The following is a 24,931-nucleotide window of genomic DNA, read 5'->3' on the forward strand; positions in this document are numbered from 1 at the left end:
CCCTGCCAATAATTTATCACTCATCACAGAGTAAATAAACCCTTTTGAGTTTGGCTACAACCTGTGGCCTTTCTCTGACACCTCACTCATAATAATAATAATCATAATAATAATCATAATAAAGCAAAATGATCTAGTCTTGATGATCTCTCAAAATAATTCATACAGTCTTTACCACAGCTATATAATAATAAGATCTATAATAAGAATCAGAATACAAATACAAGGGAAGAAAAGTACAAGTATATTATTGTTAATTAAATAAGTTGAGATGAAACAAAATGCGTTTTAATTAAATATCAAAGATAATCATGTATATATCATAATAATATTGATAATAATCAATATGTACTTTGGTGCGTTTTGTTCATTTTGTTTGTCCCTTCGTTTATCACACATATACACACTTATATTACCAATGTACAGTGTATGATTTGTCCCACTAAAATATATTTTATAACAGTACACATGTTTTGGTCCACTATTCATTATCTATTAATAGAGCTTCCAGTTAGTGGTTCCCAAAGATAAGATCTATTTCTTTTTAAAACTTCTTATAGTGTTACTATTTAGTACTTATTTCTAAGGAATGGTTTTAAGTTTAAAGTGTTGCTGTATTAAATGTATTAATTACGTAAATTTGGGAAGTTGACTATTACCAGTTTTGCACACATATACACACACACCAGCCAGGTTAAATGTTTGTCTTCTCTCTGCTGAAACTTCTTTCTATTCAAAGGATTGGGGCCATTATTTGAGCTGCATTTCTTGTATAACAGTTGCTCAACAAATAAAGTTTAATTATTATAGTGTGTGTGTGTAGGCAATGCTAAATGGAACTCAGTCTCCCAGGGTGCTTCATCTTCACACATAGGTGGTAAAACTGCTCCTGGAGACAACTTTCAACCACTATTGGTTACTGTGTGCCCCATGACCCATGAGGTCACAAGGCCAATAAAAGCCGAGTTTCCCCTCTCATCTCTCTCTTTTCCTGCTGACTGCTCCTGGAGGAGTAGGTACTGCTCCTGCTCTGTCTTTTCTACTGACCGCTCCCAAAGGAGTCGGTACTGCTCCTGCTCTCTCTTTCCTACTGACAGCTCCTGGAGGATTAGGTATCTGCTCCTGCTCTCCCAGCCCTTGAACATCATGATGTAGCGACCCTGCTTTCCAGCTGGACTGACTGTCAGTCTCTCGGCCAATCAGAGAAGTGCATGTTGGGGGGGGGGGGGGGGGCTGAGTGTGCGCGCTGCTGATTGGTGGGGGTTACGGGGCCAATAAATGTCCTGAAGACATCACGCCCTGACTCCTCATAATTTCTGCCGGCGTTACAATAACTTCAACACACATCAGAGCAGCTGTATAAGGTTGAGAAATGTACTAAAAGGCCCTTGAACAGCAAATATTAGACAATCTGACTAATGATCATTTTCTTTTATTGAATTTTCCATAATACAGAGCAGTTTACAGGGGAAAACAGAAACATACAGTATATCAAGGCAATTTATCCCAACCCACCACCAACAGAGGCCATTACTAAAGTTTAATAACAGTGATGCAAGAGGGGGAAAAAGTAGGATAATACTTCTAATACTCCTAAATAATAATGATAATAAGAACCATGATACTGCTACTACCACAAATGGAATGACACTTGCAAACTACAGTACTTCAGGCAGCCAACTTGAGCTGCGCTGCTCCAATCATGTGACACACATCAAGTGACATACCTCACTCTCTACAATCATCTACAATACACACCTACCCTATTAGGCGGTTTATTTAAGCAAAGAAAAATTCCCATCACCCCCTTTGCTTGCCCCAAGTCATGTTTGTTGCTTTCTATCACATCACTGCTCAATAGTGAATATGTGAATGTTTTATATAACAAGTGTTATTTAGAATCGGCTATTGGAAATGAATCTGTCATACAACATATTTAAACATGCAATCAAACACTTTCAATTTTAAACCCACACCATTCATATGATTATTGCTGGTTCCTAATTAAAGATACAACTTCGCTGTGGAATTTCCAAGAAATACAGTCAAATTAAGTTTGATCAGAAAATCAGAACATGTTTTGAAAAAGATGTCAAAATGATTATTTGGTTTAAACTCTGAATCTGTATCGAAACTGGACCTCTCTGTCAGGCTGCATAGATCCAAAGCCCCATCGCCTCAAATCCATTTCAGGTATCTTCTCCTCAGGATTCTTCAGCTCCATCTCAAAGTAGACCAACATGAGGAAAACAAACTGCTTAATCTCACTGGTGGCTAAGAAACGCCCAGGACACATGGAGACCCCAGCACCCCAGGGCATGCTGAAATACTTCGTCCTCTTCTCCTTCTTGTAAAAGTCAGTTTTCTTGCTCCCGTTGGGATTCAGAAAGCGGTCATATTTGAATGAATGTGGGTCAGAGTGAATCTCTGGGTCAAGGTTAATAACACTGTAAGGAAATATTACCATTCTGTCTCCCTTGCGAATAAAATATTCACGTCCGTCTGGGATCTTGAAGGTCATATCCTGGAGCACAGCTCTGGCGAGGACAGGTGCAACGGTGAGTCGTAAGGTCTCTTCCAGAGCACTGTCCAGGATCGGTGTTTTCATCAGTATTTCTTTGGTCACTTTGATGAAAGGGCCACCACGTCTGACTTCCTGCCCCGATTCCTTCACAACTTTATCTGCCTCTTCTTTCACAGCTCTCATGGCTTCTGGGTGTTTCATGAGGAAGAGGAGCAGCCAGAACCCAGAAGGCCCTGTGTTGCCCTGAGAAGCCCAAAGGTTTAAGAACATGAACCTGCTCCTCATTGACTCCTTCATACCCTGCTCCTCTCTGACTCGCAGCAATTCCCCGATCCAGCTGCTGATGTTGTCCTTGATCTTCAGCTTCTGCACGGACAGAGCATTCCAGAAAAATTCCAACAGCCTCCGTACTTCCAACTTTTCCTTCTGTGAGAGCACCCCATTAGTCAGATTGGGAAAGAAGTGGTCATATTTACGAAACTCATTAAACAAGGCTTCAGATTCATCTCTGTCTTTCTCTTTGGCTTTCTCCTCACTTCCTTCCGAGTTGGGAGGTACATTCCCATACAGAGTTAAGTAGCCAGCCCTAAAAAGAATATTGTAACTGAACATAAACAGTCCATCTTCTTTCCAGCTGCTTTGGTCTGCAGCTGAGTTGATCTTGTGCAACATCACATTCTCCAAATTACGCAACATAGCTTCTATCAATGCCTCCAGACCATCCCCTTTGAGGTGCTTGTTGTGGATGACTTGGTCAAAATGTCGGAAATTCTCTTCTGACATATAACCAAACACTCTGTGCGCCACAATTTTAGCATACTTCTTGAAGTCTAGATTTTCTCCACTTTCCTTAATAAACTCCCCAAACGATAGATGATTCTGAAGGAATGTGATATAATCCCCTCCCAGTTGCAGAGTGAACACATCGCCATGTTTTTGCTTCATCCTGTTGATAAATTTCAGTGTGTCACTGCGAAACTCAAAGACATGACCCAACCAAGGGATGACCCCCTTATCCAAAGGGGGTTCTCCTGGTCGCTGCTGTCGAAACATACCAAGTAGGTACAGTCCTCCAATCAGACAGGCGAGAAAACCAAGAAGGATAGGTAGCAGCAGGCCCATGGTTGATTCCTGTGACAGACCCAGAGTGTTTTGGAGTTAAGCTGCACATACCGCATTATAAAGGATACTTTTGCTCCACCCTTTGTGTGAAATCAATATTAACGAAACAGGATATAGTAATATCCATAGGGATTAATTACCATGAATTTAAATGGTAAATGGTTTGTATTTATATAGCACTTTTCTCCAGTGAGAAGGAATGCTTGTATTTCCTGTTATGCGAGATGTCTTATGCAGAAGAGTTTAATGTAGACTTGATGCATCAAGGAGACCAGAAGGTGGAACAATATACAAACACTAACAAAGGAAGATCACCAATTGCCCCCCCCCCCCCCAAAGTCTGAAGATGTTGAACATGTTAGTGCTCCAGTGATCAACCTTTTGAAGAGATATTAGAGACATTTTGCCACTGGGGAGGGAGTCATATTAAAACTGCTTAGTATTAGCATGAGGACATAATATTACCTAAGTCAAACATGCAAGAACTGTTCCGGAGGCCATTTAAATTTGACGGATGCAGGGGTGGAACTATTATCTTCCTGTTGGTGGTGAGAAAAATTAGAAATTATTTCCTCTGGTTGGGTGGTTGGGTGTGTTTTGGAGCAGTGAAAAAAGATAGGATATCTTTTTTTCACAGGTTACTTACAGTAGCAATATATTTCAGTAGCAGTTGTTGGGATCTGGTATCTGTGAACCATAGTTGGGCCTACATGTGTAGTCAAAAGCCTGACCACATGTCTCCTTTGCTCTGAAAACAAAGGAGAGCTTCCAGAACTCAGTCTCCCAGGGTGCTTCATCTTCACACACAGGTGGTAAAACTGCTCCTGGAGACAACTTTCAACCACTATTGGTTACTGTGTGCCCCATGACCCATGAGGTCACAAGGCCAATAAAAGCCAAGTTTCCCCTCTCATCTCTCTCTTTTCCTGCTGACTGCTCCTGGAGGAGTAGGTAGTGCTCCTGCTCTCTCTTTCCTGCTGACCGCTCCCGGAGAAGTAGGTACTGCTCCTGCTCTCTCTTTCCTGCTGACAGCTCCTGGAGGAGTAGGTACTGCTTCTGCTCTCTCTTTTCTACTGACCGCTCCCAAAGGAGCAGGTACTGCTCCTGCTCTCTCTTTCCTACTGACAGCTCCTGGAGTAGGTACTGTTCCTGCTCTCTCTTTTCCTATAAATATCACGTTTTGAAATCATGATAAATAAATCTAAAAATGACCCAAAAAAAAATCCTCTGCAAAATCAGATTTATAAGGCATTTTTGAGTTTTAAATCATGTCTCTTTCTTTAACAACAATCTCCCTGATTTAACAACAGGATATCTTATGAGTAAATGTGAGCGTATGACCTCAGCACATCTCCATTTGTGATATCTTTACAGAGCATAAAAAAGGTCAAGGATTCCTACATGGCACTTGAACATCATAACTTCCACACACATCAGAGCAGCTGTATAAGGTTGAGAAATGTACTAAAAGGCCCTTGAACAGCAAATATTAGACAATCTGACTAATGATCATTTTCTTTTATTGAATTTTCCATAATACAGAGCAGTTTACAGGGGAAAACACAGAAAAATATATCAAGGCAATTTATCCCAACCCACCACCAACAGAGGCCATTACTAAAGTTTAATAACAGTGATGCAAGAGGGGGGAAAAGTAGGATAATACTTCTAATACTCCTGCCCCGATTCCTTCACAACTATTACTCAAACTTTCCCACAGTAGATTTGTGAAAATACCATCCATCCGTCCATCCATCCATCTAAACATCCAACCAACCAACAATCAGACTTAACAGAATAAAGCAATAAAGACAATGAAAACATATCCCCACCCCCATTAATGGCCAGAGCAAGACAATATGAGGAAACACCATAAAGAGGGAAAATAGTCAATGCTAATTTATTGTGTCCAAATGTCACTTGAAGTCCTAATCTAAAATGTCTGGATTTAATCAATTATGTGAGAATATTTGGGGATGATGACAAAAATATGTTTAATCATAAACCAAATAATTAAACTTGTTTAGAAACAGTGGAATTCACAATAAAACACCATACCAGTAGTTTGGTATAATCCTACATCTGTGTTTATTAAGATTAAATAAATACAACAAAACTGTTCTGAATATTATTGTTAATTTTATGGGAATCAGGTGAGTCAAGTCAATTCCCTAAAGTGTCAAGGTGGTGTAACCATCATTCAAAGAGCTGTTTTTCTAATTTGTGCAAGAAAACCATGTGACAGGAAATTATACCAACTCTTCAACAAATTACAAAACTGTATTTTTTAGGGTATAGTCAGGTGTGCTTTGGTTACATGTCAAATGCTATGATTATATGATGTTTTACATTACATGCTCTTTAAATGGATAGTTCACCCAGAAATGAAAATTCACACATCTGCTCACCACTACGCCGATGGAGGGCTGGGTGAAGTGTTTGAATCCACAAAGCATAACAGGGATGACACCACACAGGCAGGATGGAGGCATGTCATGTTTTTTCCCGTTGTGTGCACGTCTGAAGCTTTGGTCACTAATTTCTTCAGCTGTATTAGATTCTGCTGCAACACTGTTTACCCCTGAGACTCCTAAAGGGTTTTGTGGATTCAAACACTTCACCCACACCTCCATCTGCGTGGTGGTGGGTAGATAATGTGTCGATTTTCATTACTGGGTGAACTATCCCTTTAAGTGTGGTTTTTTGATGCTGCCTTCAAGTGCTGTTGGAAAATGTTGTTGTTGTTTCTTTATTCAGCTGAATCAGCTATGAGAGGAATGTATAGAATAAAGAAACGAAAGCGTTTTCTTAACTTTGGAGCCTGCAAACCTTTTCAAGAAGAGCCCCACATTAAAATGACATACCCCCCCAAAACGTGTTAATCGTTAACACAGTGTATATGGGAGGTTCACTATTACCAAGAGGGGGCGCTGTTGTGTTGCACACATGCAGGTCTCAGCCCAGCAGCTTGTTCAGCCGCCTGCAGCAGACAGATAGATGTGTGTGTCTGTTTTTGCTGTCACTGTGCTCCTCCACACACACACGCACACACACACGCGCGCGCGCGCACACACACACACACACACACACACACACCGTCAAGGCTGAATGTCAGTCTTCTCTCTGTTGAAACTTCACACTCGACACAGCAACACGTCTTTAATTTTTTCTTCAATTCAAAGGATTGTTTCATGGCTCCAGTCTGAAGAAAAACACATTGTGTGTTGGATCCGAGAGGCCAGGTGAGTGTCGACGATAAAGAGATTAGTTGAGGAATAATCTGAGGGGATCTGTGACATGACAGGGAGGACCTGTGTGTGTGCGTGTGTGTGTGTGTGTGTGTGTGTGTGTGTGTGTGTGTGTGTGTGTGTGTGTGTGTGGTTAAGTAACAGCAGCTGGTCAAGTGTGACCTGCAGAGGAGTCACACACAATGTAAACCACCACCTGTGGAAACATGAAGTGAGCAGACTTTGTGGAAAACAACATGAATGTAATGTGATTTCTTCATGATATGTAAACTAATACAGTGGTTAAATAAACAGGTTCTCTATAATATTTTTTTGTGAAGCTTTAAGTTCTTATCAAAAGTGAGTCTTTAGTCTGGAGTATTTTTTTTTTTTTTAAATAACTTGTGTTTCTGTCAGATTCAAAAAATTAATAATGTGACCTCCTTGGAATGTGTCTATCTGAACAACTGAAATAATGGTTTTTAAGATCGTGTTGTCACAGGGAGATTTCTCTATTCTACGTCTGCTTTCTAACCTCAACTATGTAGCTTTCACGCCTCGACCTTGGTTTTTGTGTGGTTCAGCTGATATTCTTCTGACTATAAGTGGTGGTTTCTGCTGATTTTATATGTATGTTTACACACAGTGACGATCTACACAATTACCTGCTTTGGCCTGTTTTGAGAGTGTTCTCTCGGAATCAGTTGTGTGAGACTTACTTATTTTGTTGTCTACAGTTCTTGACAAAGTAAAAAAACAACTACTGAACGGACTACCAGAGAACTTGGTGAAAGCATGTGGTATAGATCAGGAGAGATCATTGTAAATCATGGCGCAAGTCCAGATCAATCCAGTATTTCTTTTTCATTTTATTTAACATTGAGAGATTTTTCACCTTTTTCGATGATTTTGTCAGGAAGTAATTCATGGATGTTGATGAGAAAAAATCTGTCATGTTTAAGGAACTGATATTTATGTGTGTTTACAATTTGGTGCCGATCTAAACAAAAATGTGCATCTAGAGAATTTAAATGTGGTTTCACTGGTGGATGTATGCCATCTACTGAATGCCTTTCTAGTTTGAAATGAGTCCCTTCATCGCTGTATAAAACATTTGCTATAACTTCAACAACGGCTTCATTAAGTTCCAGTGTGTCCCAGTAAGGCAGGGATGCAGGACTGCAACAGATTATGATTTTCAGTATCAAAAATCTGTTGATTTGTTTTAAATTGATCAGTCTATATCAGGTCAAAGCCAGGGGGCCTCAGGTGTCATTTGCGCATGATTAGTTTAGTCTAACTAGTAGAGACAAACAGAAAACTCTCTAATATGACAAGCTGTGGGACAAGAGGCAGACTTGAAGTTATTGAGGTTCATTACCATCGCTCACTGTGAGCTGTCTTTAACACTGCTGGTAACACGTGATTTATTACAGTAAAGCCGTCAATTTTTGCTTCTGCAAAGAATGATGCTACACTGTCGAGTGTGAGTGGGTCTTATGACATGATTGTACTTTTGTAATGTTTTCGTTCACTTTAAAACTTAAAAATACTCTACTCTACTGGTAAATCTTCATAATGTTGATACGCAGGGCGCGAATCCAAGGGCAGGCCCAGGAGGGGGACTGCCCCAGCTGAAATCGAATTGGCCCTTGAAGTGCCCCTGTCCGGTCAATAGTGTTTTATAATTCTATTATTATTATTATTATTTTCAATGACGTGTGGCTTTGCCTAAAGCTATAGAGCTTACAGTAATCAAGGGATGACTTAAATGTACACTTTGATTGATTGATTTAAAAGTTGAATGGATGTTGGACATATAGTTGACCCTGTGTAAATTGTGGCCCTTTTATGGCCCCTGATTTAAAATAATCATAGATCTGCCACTGTTGTTATACAAAACTCCCCAATTATTGATCACTAATATTTGACAGTGTTAATGTATTGTTCAACTAGTGTTTGATAATAACAGACCAGAAAAATGAAGTGTTTTTGTGACTAGGTGTGTGCTGACGAGGTTTTGACCATGTTGCCCGGTTACACCAAAATCACCGGTGCAGAATGTAGCACGATTTAATCTCGTGAGAGGGCCAGCCACCCCCCACCCAAACCCAAAACACAACGCTCTCCCTCCCAATTCCCCCTCTGTCCCTCGACTCAAATTCCACGCTCAGCCTCCTGGGAGCTCGCCTGTGCGTCACTGCCCTGGTCACAAAGCCCTCCAGAGAATGCTCACAGTGGAGCTGGCGCCGTCCGCCACAGGCCCTGTTAGTCCTCAGCAATATGTGAAAAATGCTGCCTTGACGCACATCCAGCTCAACCTGCCTCCTCACCGGAGCATATAACAGCAAGGAGGGCATTACAATTACACACTCTCTGAGTATGAGTGGACATGTCACACAGAAAGAGGTCTGCACAGCACACATAGCTTCAAGTGATGACAGCTTACACCTGGGGCTCTTTTTGTCCATCACAGATACTTTCCACTTTTTCATTGGTTAATATCTTTGCACACTAAGGATTCAGGTATGACTCTCACTCTGTCTTTACACAAGCTACATTTTGTGCATCTTCTGTGTTGTGACCTTAAGCACAAACACAGTATTCTAGATTTAAGTCACTTATAAAACAGAATCGCATCAAATTATTTTGATGCAGCCTCTCAAATTTATAATAATATAATAATAATAAAATAAACTATATTTCAGCTATATTTTCAGCTGTAAATTTACAAGCTATATATATGTCCTGTATTAAGTTGAATGCTTTCTAAGTGAGGAGCTGGTCTCAGCCCATCAGTTAAAATTCATCACACAACAAAAGGGAGAAGCTTTTGCTGCTTCTTTAATTTGAGTCAATGCTCATAAATGTGCTTCATTATAAAACAACAGCCGGGTTTCTATACAAATATCCCAGACTTTATATTTGTGTTAGTAACTGGATACTCAGAAAACCTGATCATAACAAACATGTCAGCCTGCATGTAGGTGTAGAACATACCAACAAAAGTATATCCATACAAAGCATTTTGTATAAATTATGTTTATACTATGCATTTTATAGGCATTGTATCTGAAGTGGATTGAGCGTGTTGGATTGAATATATAGCTCAGACTCTTTTTTTGGGGGGGGGGGGTAAAGCTAAAGCTCGGTTTGGTCTGATAGGATACTGATGTCACTAGCTGGGTGTTGCCATGACAACCTGGTAGCAGCGTGGATGAATTACAGCCTTCATGTCTGTTCTCATCTACAGTACGTTACAGGGTTAGCAGACTGCCATCCATACATTCAGAAGCACAGGTTGACAGGTTGATGCTTTAATCTTACTGTCTGTACATTGTTTTTCTGATTTGTGAGAGGTAACAGGTATACGCCACATTTGGTATCTAACAGTACTGCGTATGTTCCTGCATATTTTGTCAGGAATATATTTATTTCTAATAACGTGGGACAAGACACAGTATTTGATTGAGAGTAATTGACCTCAGAATCACTGATGTCAGATTTAAAAGAGCGATGTAGGCTTCATTTTGTTTGCTCATTATCTTGTTTTCAACAAATGCTGCCTCAATGTTGCTATGTCCTTTCAGTACATGTGTCACCGTCGCCTGTGTGAGTGACACACGTGTGACAGCACGCAGGACACTGGTCAGTGTCACCCTGTGTATGATCTCAATGACATATTGTCATATTGCCGCAGTTGGATATTTATAGACTAGTGCTCTGTGCAGTCCCACATGATGTGCAGCTCCACTGACACAACAACACAAACTGACCCCCGGTCTCCGTGGTGCATCTGCTCAGCATCAGGGGAATGAGCCTCCCGATAAAACCACTGTCATTAAATTTAATTATCTGCTCTTTATGGCCTCCCTGCAGTCAGCTGCTTCCCGTGGGTCCTCTAAGCACTGATGTGTAATTGGTTGGTTTGGTTGGATTATGTTTATCTCTCAGTGTATTATAAATACAACTACTATAAAAACACAAAAGTCAATATCACACATTTAAAATGATTCTGTGTGTGTCTTGTTTTTTGTGAACTCTTTAGTACCTTCTCCAGCATAAACACCGACCTTGCCAGTAGCCCTCATGGGGTCCACAACCTGGTCCTAATCAATTCAAATTCATTTTTATATGTTCAGCTCATATTCACAAGTAAGAGTTTGCCTTACAGGGCTTAACATTCTGGACAAGGTGCAACATTTTCTGTCCTTATCCTCAACAAGCGTGTGGAAAAACAAAAACTCCTTTGAACAGGGGGACAATTTGCAGACACCTCAGGTTGTCTCTCTCCCAGGATGATCAGAAGTGCAATAGATGGTTCGGTTCAGGTTAGGGGTCAGATGTGAATTGAAGTTTTTGTTAAGCTTTTGGTTAGGCTGTACATAGTAACATTGTTAGTTAAAAAAGCTAATGCTTTGATGTTTAGATATTTGTTTGGAGTGAGAAGAGAGCACACACCATGTGCATCTCAAAATCCATTCTTAATTTCTTTGCCAAACATTAGTGTACTTTTAGAAAATGTAAAGATGCTGTAGCTGGGTTTTAGTAAACAAGAAAAATCAGATTTAACTAAATTGATGCACTGAATGAATAAAAATGAATGAAAACTGAAAGGCGATTGGTAACCTGGTGAAAAAGAGGGACAGAAACTGCTGATGGCGCTTGTGTCAGTGTTATTACCTTGATGACATCCTCAGCCAGTGAGTGTTCAGATGTTGTTTATGCATAACATGTCATGTTCTCTTTTAAGTGGTCGGCCTAATTAGCTCCCATAAGACTACATTATTATTGAAACTGACACATGGTGACTCTCCACCACCCTGCACTGGACAGCATGGTAAATTATAAACTACACAAGGTAAAAGGGGTTGCTTAGCAACTGGAACGCAGCAGGTAAAACGTCTTTGGTTTCAGCTCCATACAATGACAGACCCCTTAGTGTTGGTCTAACAGACAAACAGTTATTCTGCGATGGTGTGATGTATTTCTGTATATCATATAATCAACACAGCTTTGCTTTGGCAGTTTCCCCTGAACACATCAACGCAAGCAAATCCAATCTTTTGTTTACCCTGAACTTTATCCATTCAGCTATAAGGTTGCTGAGCAGAAATTAACTTGGGTTTTGAATACCCAGTTAATTATTTTATGGAAATGTGGAATGTTTTGCATTTTATCTCAAGAGCTGGTGTTGTCCTCCGTAGCTTAAATGCTACACCTTTATTATTGTTTTTGTCCATTGTCGTCTGTTCTCATCGACCTCCATCCAGCCTCATGCAGTTTTTTATTGAATGAAAAAGCTCTGATAAACCCTCTGTGCATTTTTCAAAAGACAGACAGATGCTGTTGACAACTGGCTGGAGAACATATTAAACTTTAGCTGCTTAAAGGTCCAGTGTGTAAGATTTAGGTGAAAGGGATCTATTGGCAGAAATTGAATATAAAATAATCCCAGTGATCTTTTCACTTGTGTGTAATCAGCTTAATTGTATGAATTGTTGTTTTCTTTACCCTCGAATGGACTTTTTATATTTAAAAACTTTATATTTACATGGAGGAGGGTCCTCTCTGTGGAGGCCGCCATATTTTTATTGCGTCCAAACTGCACAAACTTAACACCTTTTGAGTTTTTATGACAACTAAAGTCTTCCACAGGTTCTTTCATGTTTGGAAGGGGAGGGTGAGGTGAGGGGTGTTCAGCTGCAACATGCAATGTCAACACTAGATGTCACTAAATTCTACACACTGAAACTGAGCTGTTGGAGACTTAAACACTGTGAACAGGAAAGTAAATATTGGACTTTCATTTGCCATGTGGCTGCCATAGACTATATGGAGATGGATGACATGACAGCTCCCCAATACCACTTGGTGGTTGGCTGCAGTATAAGTCATAAATCCTGCCTCATCCATGTTAGTGGATAGGACATTGACCAAAGTAAAAACTCAAAGTACATTTATCACAAAGATGGTTTCTGACATTTTATGCAGTTCTGAGTGCTGTGATGTTTGTTCAGGTGTTTTATTTTTTTTGTTTAGTTCTAAAGGTAGGGTTTGGAAAGTTGTTTCTGAAAGACCTTTGTATCTTATTTGTTGAAATCCTCTTTACTTCCTGACAGCCAGCAATAAATAAAGTCTTCTGAAAATAAAGAAAACGGCCAGAATCTGTGGGCATTGCAGGGATGGATTTGGCTGGTTTACCTGTCTGTCACTAATCAACCTGTTTGCCTGCGTGCCCCCTGCCGTTGCTCTCACATGACTATAGTCTTCAGCCGGAGAGACGTACACTGCTAACAGTTGTCAGTCAGTGCTTGTTCATGTGGGATTAGCTCTAACGGCAGGGCCGATGGTAGGGGCTGGGATATATTGGTGGCATTTTTTTTCATGTACTGTATATATGAGTGTGTGATGCATACTATCCGGTTGTCGGATTTAGCTTCTTTCCCGATAAAAAAGAAATGTTGGCCTTGCCACGCAGTTACAGCAGATGATAGATGGCTTAACATATTTAACCTACAGATGCCGCTATTCCGCCTCATTGCGATGCGGCCTTATTTTAACCTACTGTCTATGCATGCGGGGATGCAGAATATTTATTTATTTATTTATTTTCGGGGGGACGTAGTCAAGGGGGGGGGCCGTTGTTGTCAAGGCGGCCGCCTTAACTATAAAGCGCTGCGGGAAACCCTGTGATGGATTGAGCCTTTACAACAGGGAGACGTCTGAGTGCTATGGGTGAATAAACAGTTAACTATTAGACAGTACTTTTGGACGTTTCCTCGTTCTCACCACGAGGCCCCACCCCTGCTTGTTGTGACAGAGAGTGTGAAGACAAACAGAAAATTCTCAGACCAAGGCACTTACCATCTAACTGGTTCCACTGGAATGTGGTTATGAATGCAAATAGTGGAGGCCAGAGAATCTCCACCCACAGCTGATTAGGTCTGACAGGGCTCAACATTTTCTCTAAATGACGAGGAAAGCTGGTGTCAGTGGAGCTAATTCATTAAGACTCTCACAGTCGCCTGAGAAGACCAATGAAAAACCTGAAAGTTTCTATATCCACACAAATCTGTCAGTGTTTCTGATTCGATTATATATGGTGATTGTGTTGTAGCAGTTTTTCCAACAATCTTGACTCCACACGCAATGAAAAACCAGATTCTCTGGTGCGGAAAACCCATTGCAGTTTATGAGTCACTTCATGTCATCTCCTTTGCTTTTCTTTCCAGATTTATGCTGCTCACAGAGACTGTGGCGCCCCAGTTGCTGCTCCTTGAGATCATTTCCCACACAGGTCAGTGTCCATGTTGTAGACCTGTTCTCCCATTCGATGCTGCTGTCGCTACCAGTGTCCCCAGCCTCTACTGTAATTGAACTAAGGCTTAGGTTGCAAATATTGCTTCACCAGTCCTTCCATTATTAATCAGGGCTGGTCCCCAGTAAGTATTTCATGTCTTCAGTCACACTTTATGAGCTGTCTGTGAGGTGCTGCCCTCTGCTGGTGAGTTTACAGTGCTGTGTTACGAGGCTGTTCAACTTTGCATTTGGTAAATGTGGAAATTGGAGCCACATTGAAAGGTTATTAACCCTCCAACAACGTACCTGTTCTCTTATTCTATTGTAGTGTAAGAAGATGACTGTTTTCATGTGTACTTTGGTATCGTTGGGTTTTACACATGACGTCTAGTTTGTCTCGATTCCTTTTCAGGTGCAGAGTTTGAATGAACATTGTGTGTTTGAGAGGCAACGTGGTTTAAAAAATAAATGGTTTTGTTTCCATTATGAAAAATGCGCTGCTCAATTGTTGAGCTTGACCAGAGTCAGGGACTAAAATTTAGAATCTCTTTCTTTTGATTTTTTCATCTTTAAGGAGAATATTGAATTGATGGAGGTCATGATACTAGATTCTATTGGTATAGATACTATAACATGCCGTTACTGATTTGACTTAGATCTAGTCCCTGATTAATTTCTTTGTTAGCTTCACCAAGGAGGTAACTATACTATTGCAGGTAGCAGGATATGCCAAAAATACAGATTACCATGATAAGATGCTGTATGGCTCAGGAAAGAGCCCATCAAGGGTGAATTCATGATTTATTTCATCTTGCTTTAACGTTATGAGATTAATATGCGCTCTTTAACATTTTCATTGATTTCTCAGACAATAATTCATGGGTCTTGATGAAGAAAAATCAGGCTTAATGAGTTTGATATTTCTTATCGTGTTAATTTTGAATTTAAATGTAGTTTTATTAGGGGATTGATGGGCCTTGCTGAAAGCTATGACTGGGTACTGGGTAGCATTCTAGTTTTAATATTAGTCCCTCATCATTAATTGCAGGACCACTGTAATAGCCACAATATTAAATAATATTGGTTTGGATATTTTGACATACAGTTTGACTTAGATTGAGCCCCAGATGCACTTGGTTCAGGTGTGAGTTGTGAAGTGGAAGATGCTACACTGCAACTCGGACTTGAGATTCCTTAAATTGAAGCACAGTGGTCAACAAATTGTGACAAGTTCAACCGAACAAACGTCCCTGATGTTTTTATGATTAAGTTTAATAAAAAGCATATGTCATTTACAATAAATAAATATATATGTTATGGCTGTCTGAGTGTCCTAATGTACTGACTATGCATGATTCATAACTGATACTTAATATCAGTTAAGTTTTAAGTTAATATCATTAATTGATATATATGTATATTTGTTATTTATTTTTAGACATATTTTATGCCTTAATTCATGTGTTTGTACTGGAATCTAATCATAGCAGAAGCTTTAGTCTCAGTGTTTCATGTCTGTTGATTTCAACAGTTAAATCAGCTCAACAGTTTAAACTTCAGACCTGCAGCACTGCAGTTTTTAGGCATGAATCTGTCTTCGAATTCATGCGACTGCTCAACAAATATTTGCGCTGGTAGCTGCTATAGAGAAGTGTATTAACCACACATAGGAACCTGTAGTGATTTCACTCAAATGATTGTTAGTACATGATGTTATCAGTGAAGAACCACTCAACTTATGTTCCAGGAGCTACAGTGAAAACTGTAAACTCACCTCATGTTCTAATCACCTTTTACACGTGTTTATTACAACATGATGTTGGTGATACTGAGAGATACAGTTTGAGGACAAATGAGCTTTTTTTCAAAACTTTGTCTTAAAATAACATCCATATATTCACAGAGAGTTGTTGGTCACTGGTCGTTTGTTTCATTCCTAATGTTGTTCTAATGCACTCGTAAGTATTACTGGACAGAATCCAGCCTTCTTTCACTTGTATTCAAAACAGCTTTAACTATGTTATGTAATTAAATTCATATTTTGTACACTTAATAATATAGTGTTAATATAAAGTGTTATGTAAGATCCTCTACTCATAGTGGAATTTGGAGAAAATTGGGATGACGAGGTTGGAGTTTTTAAGCTGCAGGTTTCTATTATTTTACTGTAGCTTGTCCTATTGTCTCTTATCATTGAATTGTAAAATGTTATGAATTAACTAAGAGAATAACAAATGACTATATCAATCAGTTTTATTTATGTAACCTACCTGCCTGTTAATTCCCTGATGTATTTAAATCTTTTGCTATTGACTGAGGGGATATTTTGTAATGTACAACTGCAAGGAGATAAAATAATGACCTGAAAGTAATGAAAAGAATGAGGGAAGATCTTACTTTGACTTTGGAGGAGGCCCACTTGACTTGCTAACACCTCACATAAAGTCCACTCTTATCCCCTGTTGGGATCGTATTAGAAAGACACCCTTCACAGCCAGTATGAGCAGAAGTGTTAAAGGGATAGCTGCCCAAAAATGAAAATTCACTTATTATCTAGTCTCCACTATGCTGGTAGAGGGGTGGGTGAAGTTTCCAGTCAAATATGAATGTCATCCAATGACCACACGAGCAGGCTTTTTTTTTTTCTGCTGGTTTTTTTTACGTGTGAAGAAGGTGTCTCATTTACTTCAATTCTATTGGATTCGGCTGCAGCGCTGTTTACCTCTGAGACTTATAGTAGTGTTGAGAAAATGAGGGAATTTTCATTTTTCAGTGAACTAACCCTTTAAAACGTCTTTGGTCTGTAGTAATAAATTTACTCCACATGATGGCAGCGTCGGGCAGACTATCTCTAAGAACACCCTTCTTGATTTTAGTGTTCTGTCTGCTGTACTGTTCTATACACAAGTTGATCCAGTCAGTAGCTCTAATAAATTATCCTGCATGCTCCTTAGTTGACCTTATTTGGTTTGGCTGACATAACTCAAATCAGGAAGCCGCCTATATTTTAAGCAAAAGATACATAACGGATCATTCACCTGCTTCTTTTTGAATTCTGGGTTTTTTTTAATGTGTGACAGAGACGTGTGGTGGCAACTAATCACAGCTGCACATATAAGAGATATTCAGCACATACTTGAGTGCAACACAATTTAGATCACAGTGGAATGAGGTGACATCAGGTGGGATAATGGCACCCAGACTTATATAAAGGTTGGTGGTTTGAATGAAGTTAAATAATGGCAATAACAGGAAGTTAAACTTTTATTGAATCAGCATTAGGTCAGGAAAAAAAAGCCTCACAAAAACAGTTTGACTGCATCCACATTACATTGGCTCTAATTTAAAAAGAATCAATGATTGATGATATGCTATAATACAGTGTCTCAGTAAACATGTTAAACATTTCTGCCGCTGTGCAGGTGTGCTGCTCACAAGCTGCAGAACCTCTATTGTACTCATGTGGGCAGAAACACGAGCCAGCTTTTTGCTCAGGGACACAACAGAGTGAGAATCTGTATTTGTGGGAAATGGTGAATCTTCCCAGCCCCTGTTTGCATTTTAAAACAACTTGATTGTAATGATCACACAAGAGGTGTAAGGGTCAGGCTGAGTGAAAAGTTTGGGCTCGGTGCAACTTGAGCTGCAGAGTGTCCAGGTGCGTGTTTGTGTATGTATAGGAGGAGGTTTACACATTTACTGCATTATTCTTGCACCCATGGGAGATCCCAGGCCTCTTCAGGCATGTCCTCCATCCTGTTTCATACAGTAAGTCTGTGCTCATATATGGGCATCTTCCTTCCTTCTGCTTGGTTGCACTACGTCCGCTTCCTGAACAACCAGCCCCCTCCTTCCAAATCTTCCTCCCACTCCCACCCATCTTTCTCTCGCTCTCTCAATCTCTCTCACACACATACATACACACACTCCTACTCATTTTGGTCAGCTATGGGCAGAGGCGGGAGTGGCTCTTCCCCATGCAGGAAGTAATGTGGTTAATACTCATTTGATCACTAGCTGTGATGGCTTGCATCCATGACCAGCAGGCCGGGACTGGTTGTTTTGCTTTTGTGCCTCTTTTGTTTTTTTGTGGGTGCAGATTCCATCTGTAACCATATGTTGAGAAGGATGGAAATAGCTCATATGTCTGCACGTGAAGCTGTTTGTTTCTCTCATGCCACATGTCACGCTTTGAAATTGTTTTTGGAGCCAAAGGAAAAGAAAAATCCTGTTTGATCTGAAAGAGATGGATCTGAATATATTCTAGACCTTGTCCTCATGTGCAAAATCTTTGGAAGCTTTCTCCTCTGCCCAGGATAAGAGGAAAATAAAATAAATCTTGGACTTGCAGAGATTTATGTTCGTAATGTTATTTATATACATGGACCTCTAATTCTGGGAGTTCAAACCAGGATCAGTGTTCACTGGGTGGCCTCCGGGTGCCCTGGATGCATGCAGATACCACTTTAGATTAGCCGCCGTATCTGCACTGCTGTAATGTAGACACATGCTCGCTTTGAAGTAGGACAAACTGCCTCATCAAATTTTTGCCAAAGGGCACAGAAAATATCTAGTGTGGAGCTGAAGCTGGTTCAACCTCTGCATTTAACTTTGATCATGTTTTCGTGATTAAAAAAATCTATACACACTGGACCACATGTATTTGATTATGCTGTGCAGTTTATTAGCACATGTGATGCTTGTGGGAAGAAAACAGAAGCCATCCAGAACCGAGTCTGCACGAAACCGTTAGCGTGAATGAATTATGACTGCAGTTTCAGATGTGTAATTACCATGCCCCCCCCCCCTGCTTGTTGCCTCTTTGTGACATATTATCAAGCCACTCGACAACTAGGTCACTGCAGATCCTGTTTCCATGGGCAGGATTCTCACATAACTGCCTGCCAGGTGCTGTCCTCAGCTCTGCCTGTGTGAATTGCAACGAAGGGTACATGCATGTATTGTTTTTAAGCCACGCTAGCGTCATGTCTCTAGGGATGGCAGTACCAGCAGGTCGGTCTGGTCCCAGGAGGACAAATCCTACACACCAGTGCCTGTGCACAGGTGTTGGGGAGTAACTGCAGCATATGAAGGAGTTGTAAACCTTCAATGGGTGCAGAGACTAAGTTTGAAAGTGAAAAAGTCAAAAGATGTGGTGTTAGAAAGGACAGAGCCTTCCAGATTTATGTAGCCTGTAGATTTTAACAATCAAGTTCCTACCAAAATGACATGACCAGCAATTTGTTTGAATATATCAGAATACAACCCACTGAACAAGTCGGATGAGTTTGGACACTTGACTTTGCTCAGCTTATCTGTGGTGCCTCCTTGGCTGCAGGTGAGCCCACAGATTTGTAATAAGGCAGTGTCATGGTACAAAGTAAACAGCCGTATGTTTTTACTTTCATGAGGCAGATTAGTTCAGACGGTCTGAAGCCACTTCTAAGAACACTCAAATCTCTCACCGTCAGCCATCTAGTTGCATTGTGGGTGAAGTAGGCTCCAGGTGTTGACACGGAAGTAATGCTGAATTGGAGCGTTGCTTGAAATCTATGCTCCCAGAGGATGAATCCGTATCTTCTTACCTCTCGTATCACAACTTTCCACTTCTTTATATTAAAATGAATTTGCACAAAGTGTAATTCCCAACTGCATCTATAGTTTGTGGTCTTGTTTGAGGTCTCAGCAGCTAGTGATTAGATTGTATTATATGTTCATTCATGCTCCCCTGTGAATGAATTCTAATCACTCTGATGAACGTCCTCTCGTTTTAAAAATGTCACTTGATCATATGATCATACACCTGCTAAACTGCAAATATTCCCATCAGTGCATTTTAATTTTAAGTAAGTCCTCACAGAGCACCATTGGTGGCTGCAGACCAGATTCAGATCTCTTTGTCATTCTGCAGGTTTGTGCTCAGAATATATTGGAAAGTGCTTGTGCACAGCTTGACTTCAGAACCCTCTAATCATGACTGCAGGGTCCTGATAATAAACAGTGCTCAGTGCTTGCTTTATCTGCTCGTGTGCTGCTGTGTCCACTTTGAAACACTCCTGTGCCACGTGTCTGCCAGACAAGAATTCCAGCCACCCTGATCTTTGCTGCGGGAGCCGTCCAGGGAATGTCGGCCTCCTGTTAACAAACATAAGAGTCTGGCAGTTAAGAGGGCAAGACCGAGCAGCAGTTGGGATGTCACCCTGCCCAGAAAATCTGCCACTGGTTACATGCCTGAGATTCTTTTCTACAAGCTGCTCTTTCCTGGTGTGATTTGTTTTTTCTTTATAACATTTTCCTCCACCAGACAGTGGCAAAGGAAATATTTTCCAGTCCAGAAATAAGTTGCTTTTAATTGCATTGCCTTGCAAGTATACACATGGTGGTCTGTGCCGCTGTGTAAAAATGTGCCTTTGATTGATGTTCATTAGGGGGGAAACAGGGTGGTATGCAGCACGACGTTGGAGCTGCGTTCCATTGGAGTTACACTGTTCTGAAAACAAACCGCTGCAACCGGCCCGCACATACTTTCCCTGTGAGATCCTGGTCAGTGCTTTGAATGAATACAGCATTATAACGCTCCAAAATGCATGACTGAAAAAGGCGCAGTCATAACTTGAACTTTATGCACCAGACAGGGTTTGAATAGCATATAATGTAGGTCATTGTTGAGGTAATGCAGAGCTTTGGTTTGGGAGCACAAGTTCTTTAATTTGGATAATAAGCAGGTTAAAGTTGCATTAAATTCAATGAAGGAGCAGTCTTGTCTCGGTCTTTGTGACCTCATGATGGCATAAATGTTCTCACTCGTGTAAATGATTTACTCTAGTGTTATAATGTGTGTTTGAAGTATTCTATTTGCTTTGCTTTGTTAACCCATAATCTGATATAGTAATATCAGACAGTTGTCTGACCAGTTGACTTTCAAGTCTTGCAAGATTTCCTGAACTGTGGTAGTTGTTGTGCATGTTTTTGAATTTGCATACAGGCATATTTAACTTCATCATCTCTCCCTTGCAAATGTAGGCTAAATGCATTTGTTTCCTTGTTATTTTGCTTGTCATAATTTGGCCCATTACTGCCACTTGATGTCATTCCTCTACTACAGCAAGTGGTGTATGAACTAAAGAAGTGCCTATATGTGCATGAGTGAAGGCAACAGAGGACACACAGTGTAGGCTCCTGCAGCTCAGTGTCACACCCTGGTGTGGACTGGATAAACACTCACAGGTCCATCAAGTTCAACAGGAGTTCAACCGTTTAAGAAGCCACTGAATTGTTAGTGGAGCCTGCAGTGGACTCCTCTCTGTCCTATCACATGATGAAAGGTCGTTGTCCCCTCAGCTCCAGAAACGTTCATTTCTAGTTTTCTCAAAATGAAACTGTAGATTCTCTGCAGGAGCTGTACTTTGAGATAAATGGGAATGTTGGAATGCTGATGATGCAAAATGCTTTAACATGCAGATGTTGAACAGGATGAACATGTGCAATGACTTATTTGAGCATTTTAGCATGCAAACATTTGCTAATTAGTACATGTGTATGTAAAATATTATTAAAATATTAATCTTCAAAAGGAAAATATAGCTGTGATATAAACCCAAGTACAACATGTATGTATAACATGAGGACGTTTAAAGTGAGTTAAAGTTTATACTAAAAAGTAAATATTAGTGCATCTCTTGTGAAAGACAAATGATTTTCACTGTTGTCGTGACAGTGATTCTGGAAAAGTTTCACAGATGAAGCACTCGACAGTCTGGTTTGTTATTTAGATCCTGTTTGGTTGGAGAATAAGTTCATTATTCATTATTAGCATTTCCAGCAGAATGCAGGACTAATCGGCAGTGCTTCTCCTTAAAAGTTCCCACCAGCACACATGGATTTTCTGAAACAACTGATTACATTCAGCTGGGAAACCATATGAAACTCGTGTGCTCACTCTGAAAACGTATCCTTTGTGCCTGCAGTGACCCTTGTGCAGAGCTGGGTGAGGTGGATGTTTGGAATTCCTTCACTCTTACCTTTTTTTTTTCATTGCTCTGAATCTCTCCGCTCACTGTGAATATGCAAACTCTCTGGTAACAGCATGCAGGGCCAAAGGGCAGATTACTAATGCGTTAGGACTGCAGGTTTACAATCAGTTGGCTTCCAGAAAGGGAGACGTCGTGGGACAAAAACTGCAGCCAGTTGTGGAGCCTCCCTAAAAAGGACACTCTGGACACGGTGTCCACCACAGCGGCTATAACGTCAGCATCCTTGTCCTCCGCCTCCCCCATGGTTGCTCATTATGTGCAGTTTAGTGCTCACTCAGCTCTGGGGCGCTCCAAAGTTCACAGGAAGGAAGAAAAGGGGGGGGAGTCCTGCCTGTCACTGAGGTCAGAGGACTGTGTTTTTCTTCCCAGCCCTCCCTTTTTCTGTCTCTGTTCATCATGATAAGGTTTCAGGTGGCAGCAGTGAAGTTGTCTCCCTATCACCTACCACCACCTTCTCTCAGTGCTGATAAGATCATCCACTTTAACTATGCTCACCACAAAAGTCTCACACTCTGCAGTCACTGTGTTCACTTGAGTGTTTACAGTTGTTGTGTGTACACTCCAGATGATCCGTCATGGAACATTGTTGTCCTGTAGAGTTTTCTTTTGTATATTTTGCACGTTTTGTGCATCATGCAGTGCTGGGACGTAACAATAGACATTTATTTAGTTACTGTAGTTAAGTACATTTTTCATGTATCTGTACTTAAAGGCTCAGTGTGTAAGATTTAGGAGAAAATTATTTATTGGCACAAATATCAAATAATCTTCATGATGTTTTCACTAGTGTGTTCCATCAACATTGTATGAATTGTTGTTTTCTTTACCCTAGAATGGGCCTTTTATATTTAAATACTCTATATTTCGAGGGGGGTCCTCTCTATGAAGGCCACCATGTTTTTTACAGTAGTCCAAACAGGACAAAATAAACACCTTTTGAGTTTTTATGAAAACTGAAGACTTCCACTTTCATGTTTGGAAGGGGAGGGTGAGGTAAGGGGTATTCAGCTGCAACATGCAACTTGACCACTAGATGTCCCTAACTTTCTAAACACTGTACCTTTAATTGAAGACTTATTTTCAGGTATTTTCACCTCACTACACACTATATATCAGCAAATAGCTGTCCTGTCTTTTCTCCACTACAGTTTTACAAACCATTGCATTAAATGTTCACTTTTTTAAAATATTTTTAAAAGTAATCAATAACGAGAGGGGAATTGGTCGACTGATCCAATCAGAGTGAGCAGGTTACACTAAACCCCGCCTCCTTCAATGAGAGCAGCAGCACTCACATCTGAAATAAGAACTGAAAGAGGCTGAGACCCATAATGATGAAGTAGACAATTGCATACACTCAGTAAGTAATTTTACTTTGATTCTTTACACATATTAAAGCAAGTGAATTTAGTTTTTTTCAACTCAAGAACATGGTCTTTCAGTTTTAGAGCAGGACATATTGATTTCACATTCAGATTTCATTATGCTCTCACTCAAATAAACCCTGCCAGTGCTTTTCCTCAAAGTGCAGAATAAAAAAATCCAAAAGCTGAAAACCTCATTATTTCACTCAAGCAGATGGCAAACATCACGAGGAAGCTGAATGTCTCATTCTTCCTCCATTGTGATCTTGATCCATTACAGTGTGGACGGATGTGAGAATATGATTTACCAAACTATTAAACTCATTGCGATGCCATCTCTAAACTTGGAGGTCAACATTTATATTATTTTATATGACTTTAAATTCCACTGACTTTCCAGCCTTTGTGTTGAAGTGGTAAGTATATTTGAGAGACTGATATCTTGAAATTGGGGCACACTGGAACAACTCCTTTTTTTGTTATCTGAATGAATCTAAAAAGCAGCTATGGTTCTTTGTATTTGTAGTACTTGGGCTACTTGATTTTCTGCAGACCTGTAGCTAAATTATTTTTCTTGTTGACAATAAGGTTATGTCTCTAGTGTCGTAACATTTTTGTTCTGGGAATTTGAGAGTTATAGCAACCAGGGGGATACAACAGGATTACACATAGAACACATCAAACTGGGTGATTCCAATATTTTGACATCAAGATAATAACATATATGGTTACATGATTCACCATTTTCCTTTCAGAAATTAGTCCTAGTAGTGCTAACATATTGATTTTACAGAAAATAGGTGCCTATAGTGACTGATTGAAAATATAAAATTAGCAAAACCCAAATTATAAAAATATATTATATGTATTATTATATATTTTATAATAGAACCTTTAGTGTGTGGTCAGAATTGTGTAAAAGTTGAGGGGATTCAACGTGCAACCACTTGCAAAATCTTTGCAACAGCTCCTTTGTCTATGGAATTGTACTGAAAACTGTGTTGCAAAAGTGGTGCCGGATGAATTATTAAAGCACTAGAGCTTGTCAGGAAACCTTTACACCCAGTACCCAGCAACAGTGTGTATCATTTAAAATAAACCCCCTCTGTCAAAAGATGGAATAAGAAACCCTAGCATGGATGTAAAATGCTGACTGTGTGGGTGCATGTGTGCTTGTTAGACATGTGAGCACCGGGAAGTGGGGAAAAGGTGAGAGAACTCTTGTGTTAAAACCTTGAGGGAATGGCGTGAAAAGATCAGCTAAGGCCGGGAAAGAAGAGATGCTGGTGTTTATCCTTAAGCAACCTGCCGTGCAAAAAACCTATCGAGTCAGCCTCTTGGATTGACATTTCATTCAGC

General features: G+C 40.2%; 2 protein-coding genes across 3 annotated transcripts in view; one reads left to right on the forward strand and one right to left on the reverse strand.

Moving 5' to 3' along the window:
• Positions 1-1,416: 1,416 nt before the first annotated feature.
• On the reverse strand, positions 1,417-3,686 carry LOC109625444 (7-alpha-hydroxycholest-4-en-3-one 12-alpha-hydroxylase-like). Its single transcript, XM_020080658.2, has one exon. It carries the CDS (start codon positions 3,644-3,646, stop codon positions 2,111-2,113), a length of 1,536 nt encoding a protein of 511 aa, XP_019936217.2. The 5' UTR covers positions 3,647-3,686; the 3' UTR covers positions 1,417-2,110.
• Positions 3,687-6,678: 2,992 nt separating this feature from the next.
• Positions 6,679-24,931, forward strand: part of gng12b (guanine nucleotide binding protein (G protein), gamma 12b) — a 29,563-nt gene continuing 11,310 nt past the window's right edge. Inside the window, exons 1-2 of one of the 2 annotated variants that reach the window (XM_020080669.2) lie at positions 6,679-6,888; positions 14,109-14,173. The gene's annotated coding sequence lies outside the window, so the exon portion shown is untranslated. Of the gene's footprint in view, positions 6,889-13,867; positions 13,951-14,108; positions 14,174-24,931 lie in introns of those variants that run through there. The other variant, XM_069522539.1, reaches the window with a different exon arrangement.

This window comes from Paralichthys olivaceus, chromosome 3, assembly GCF_024713975.1.
Source record: "Paralichthys olivaceus isolate ysfri-2021 chromosome 3, ASM2471397v2, whole genome shotgun sequence".
NCBI classification, from domain to species: domain Eukaryota; kingdom Metazoa; phylum Chordata; class Actinopteri; order Pleuronectiformes; family Paralichthyidae; genus Paralichthys; species Paralichthys olivaceus.

Bases quoted from the DNA above. Each gene is read 5' to 3' on its own strand.
- LOC109625444 (XM_020080658.2), bottom strand. From the start codon at position 3,646: ATGGGCCTGCTGCTACCTATCCTTCTTGGTTTTCTCGCCTGTCTGATT.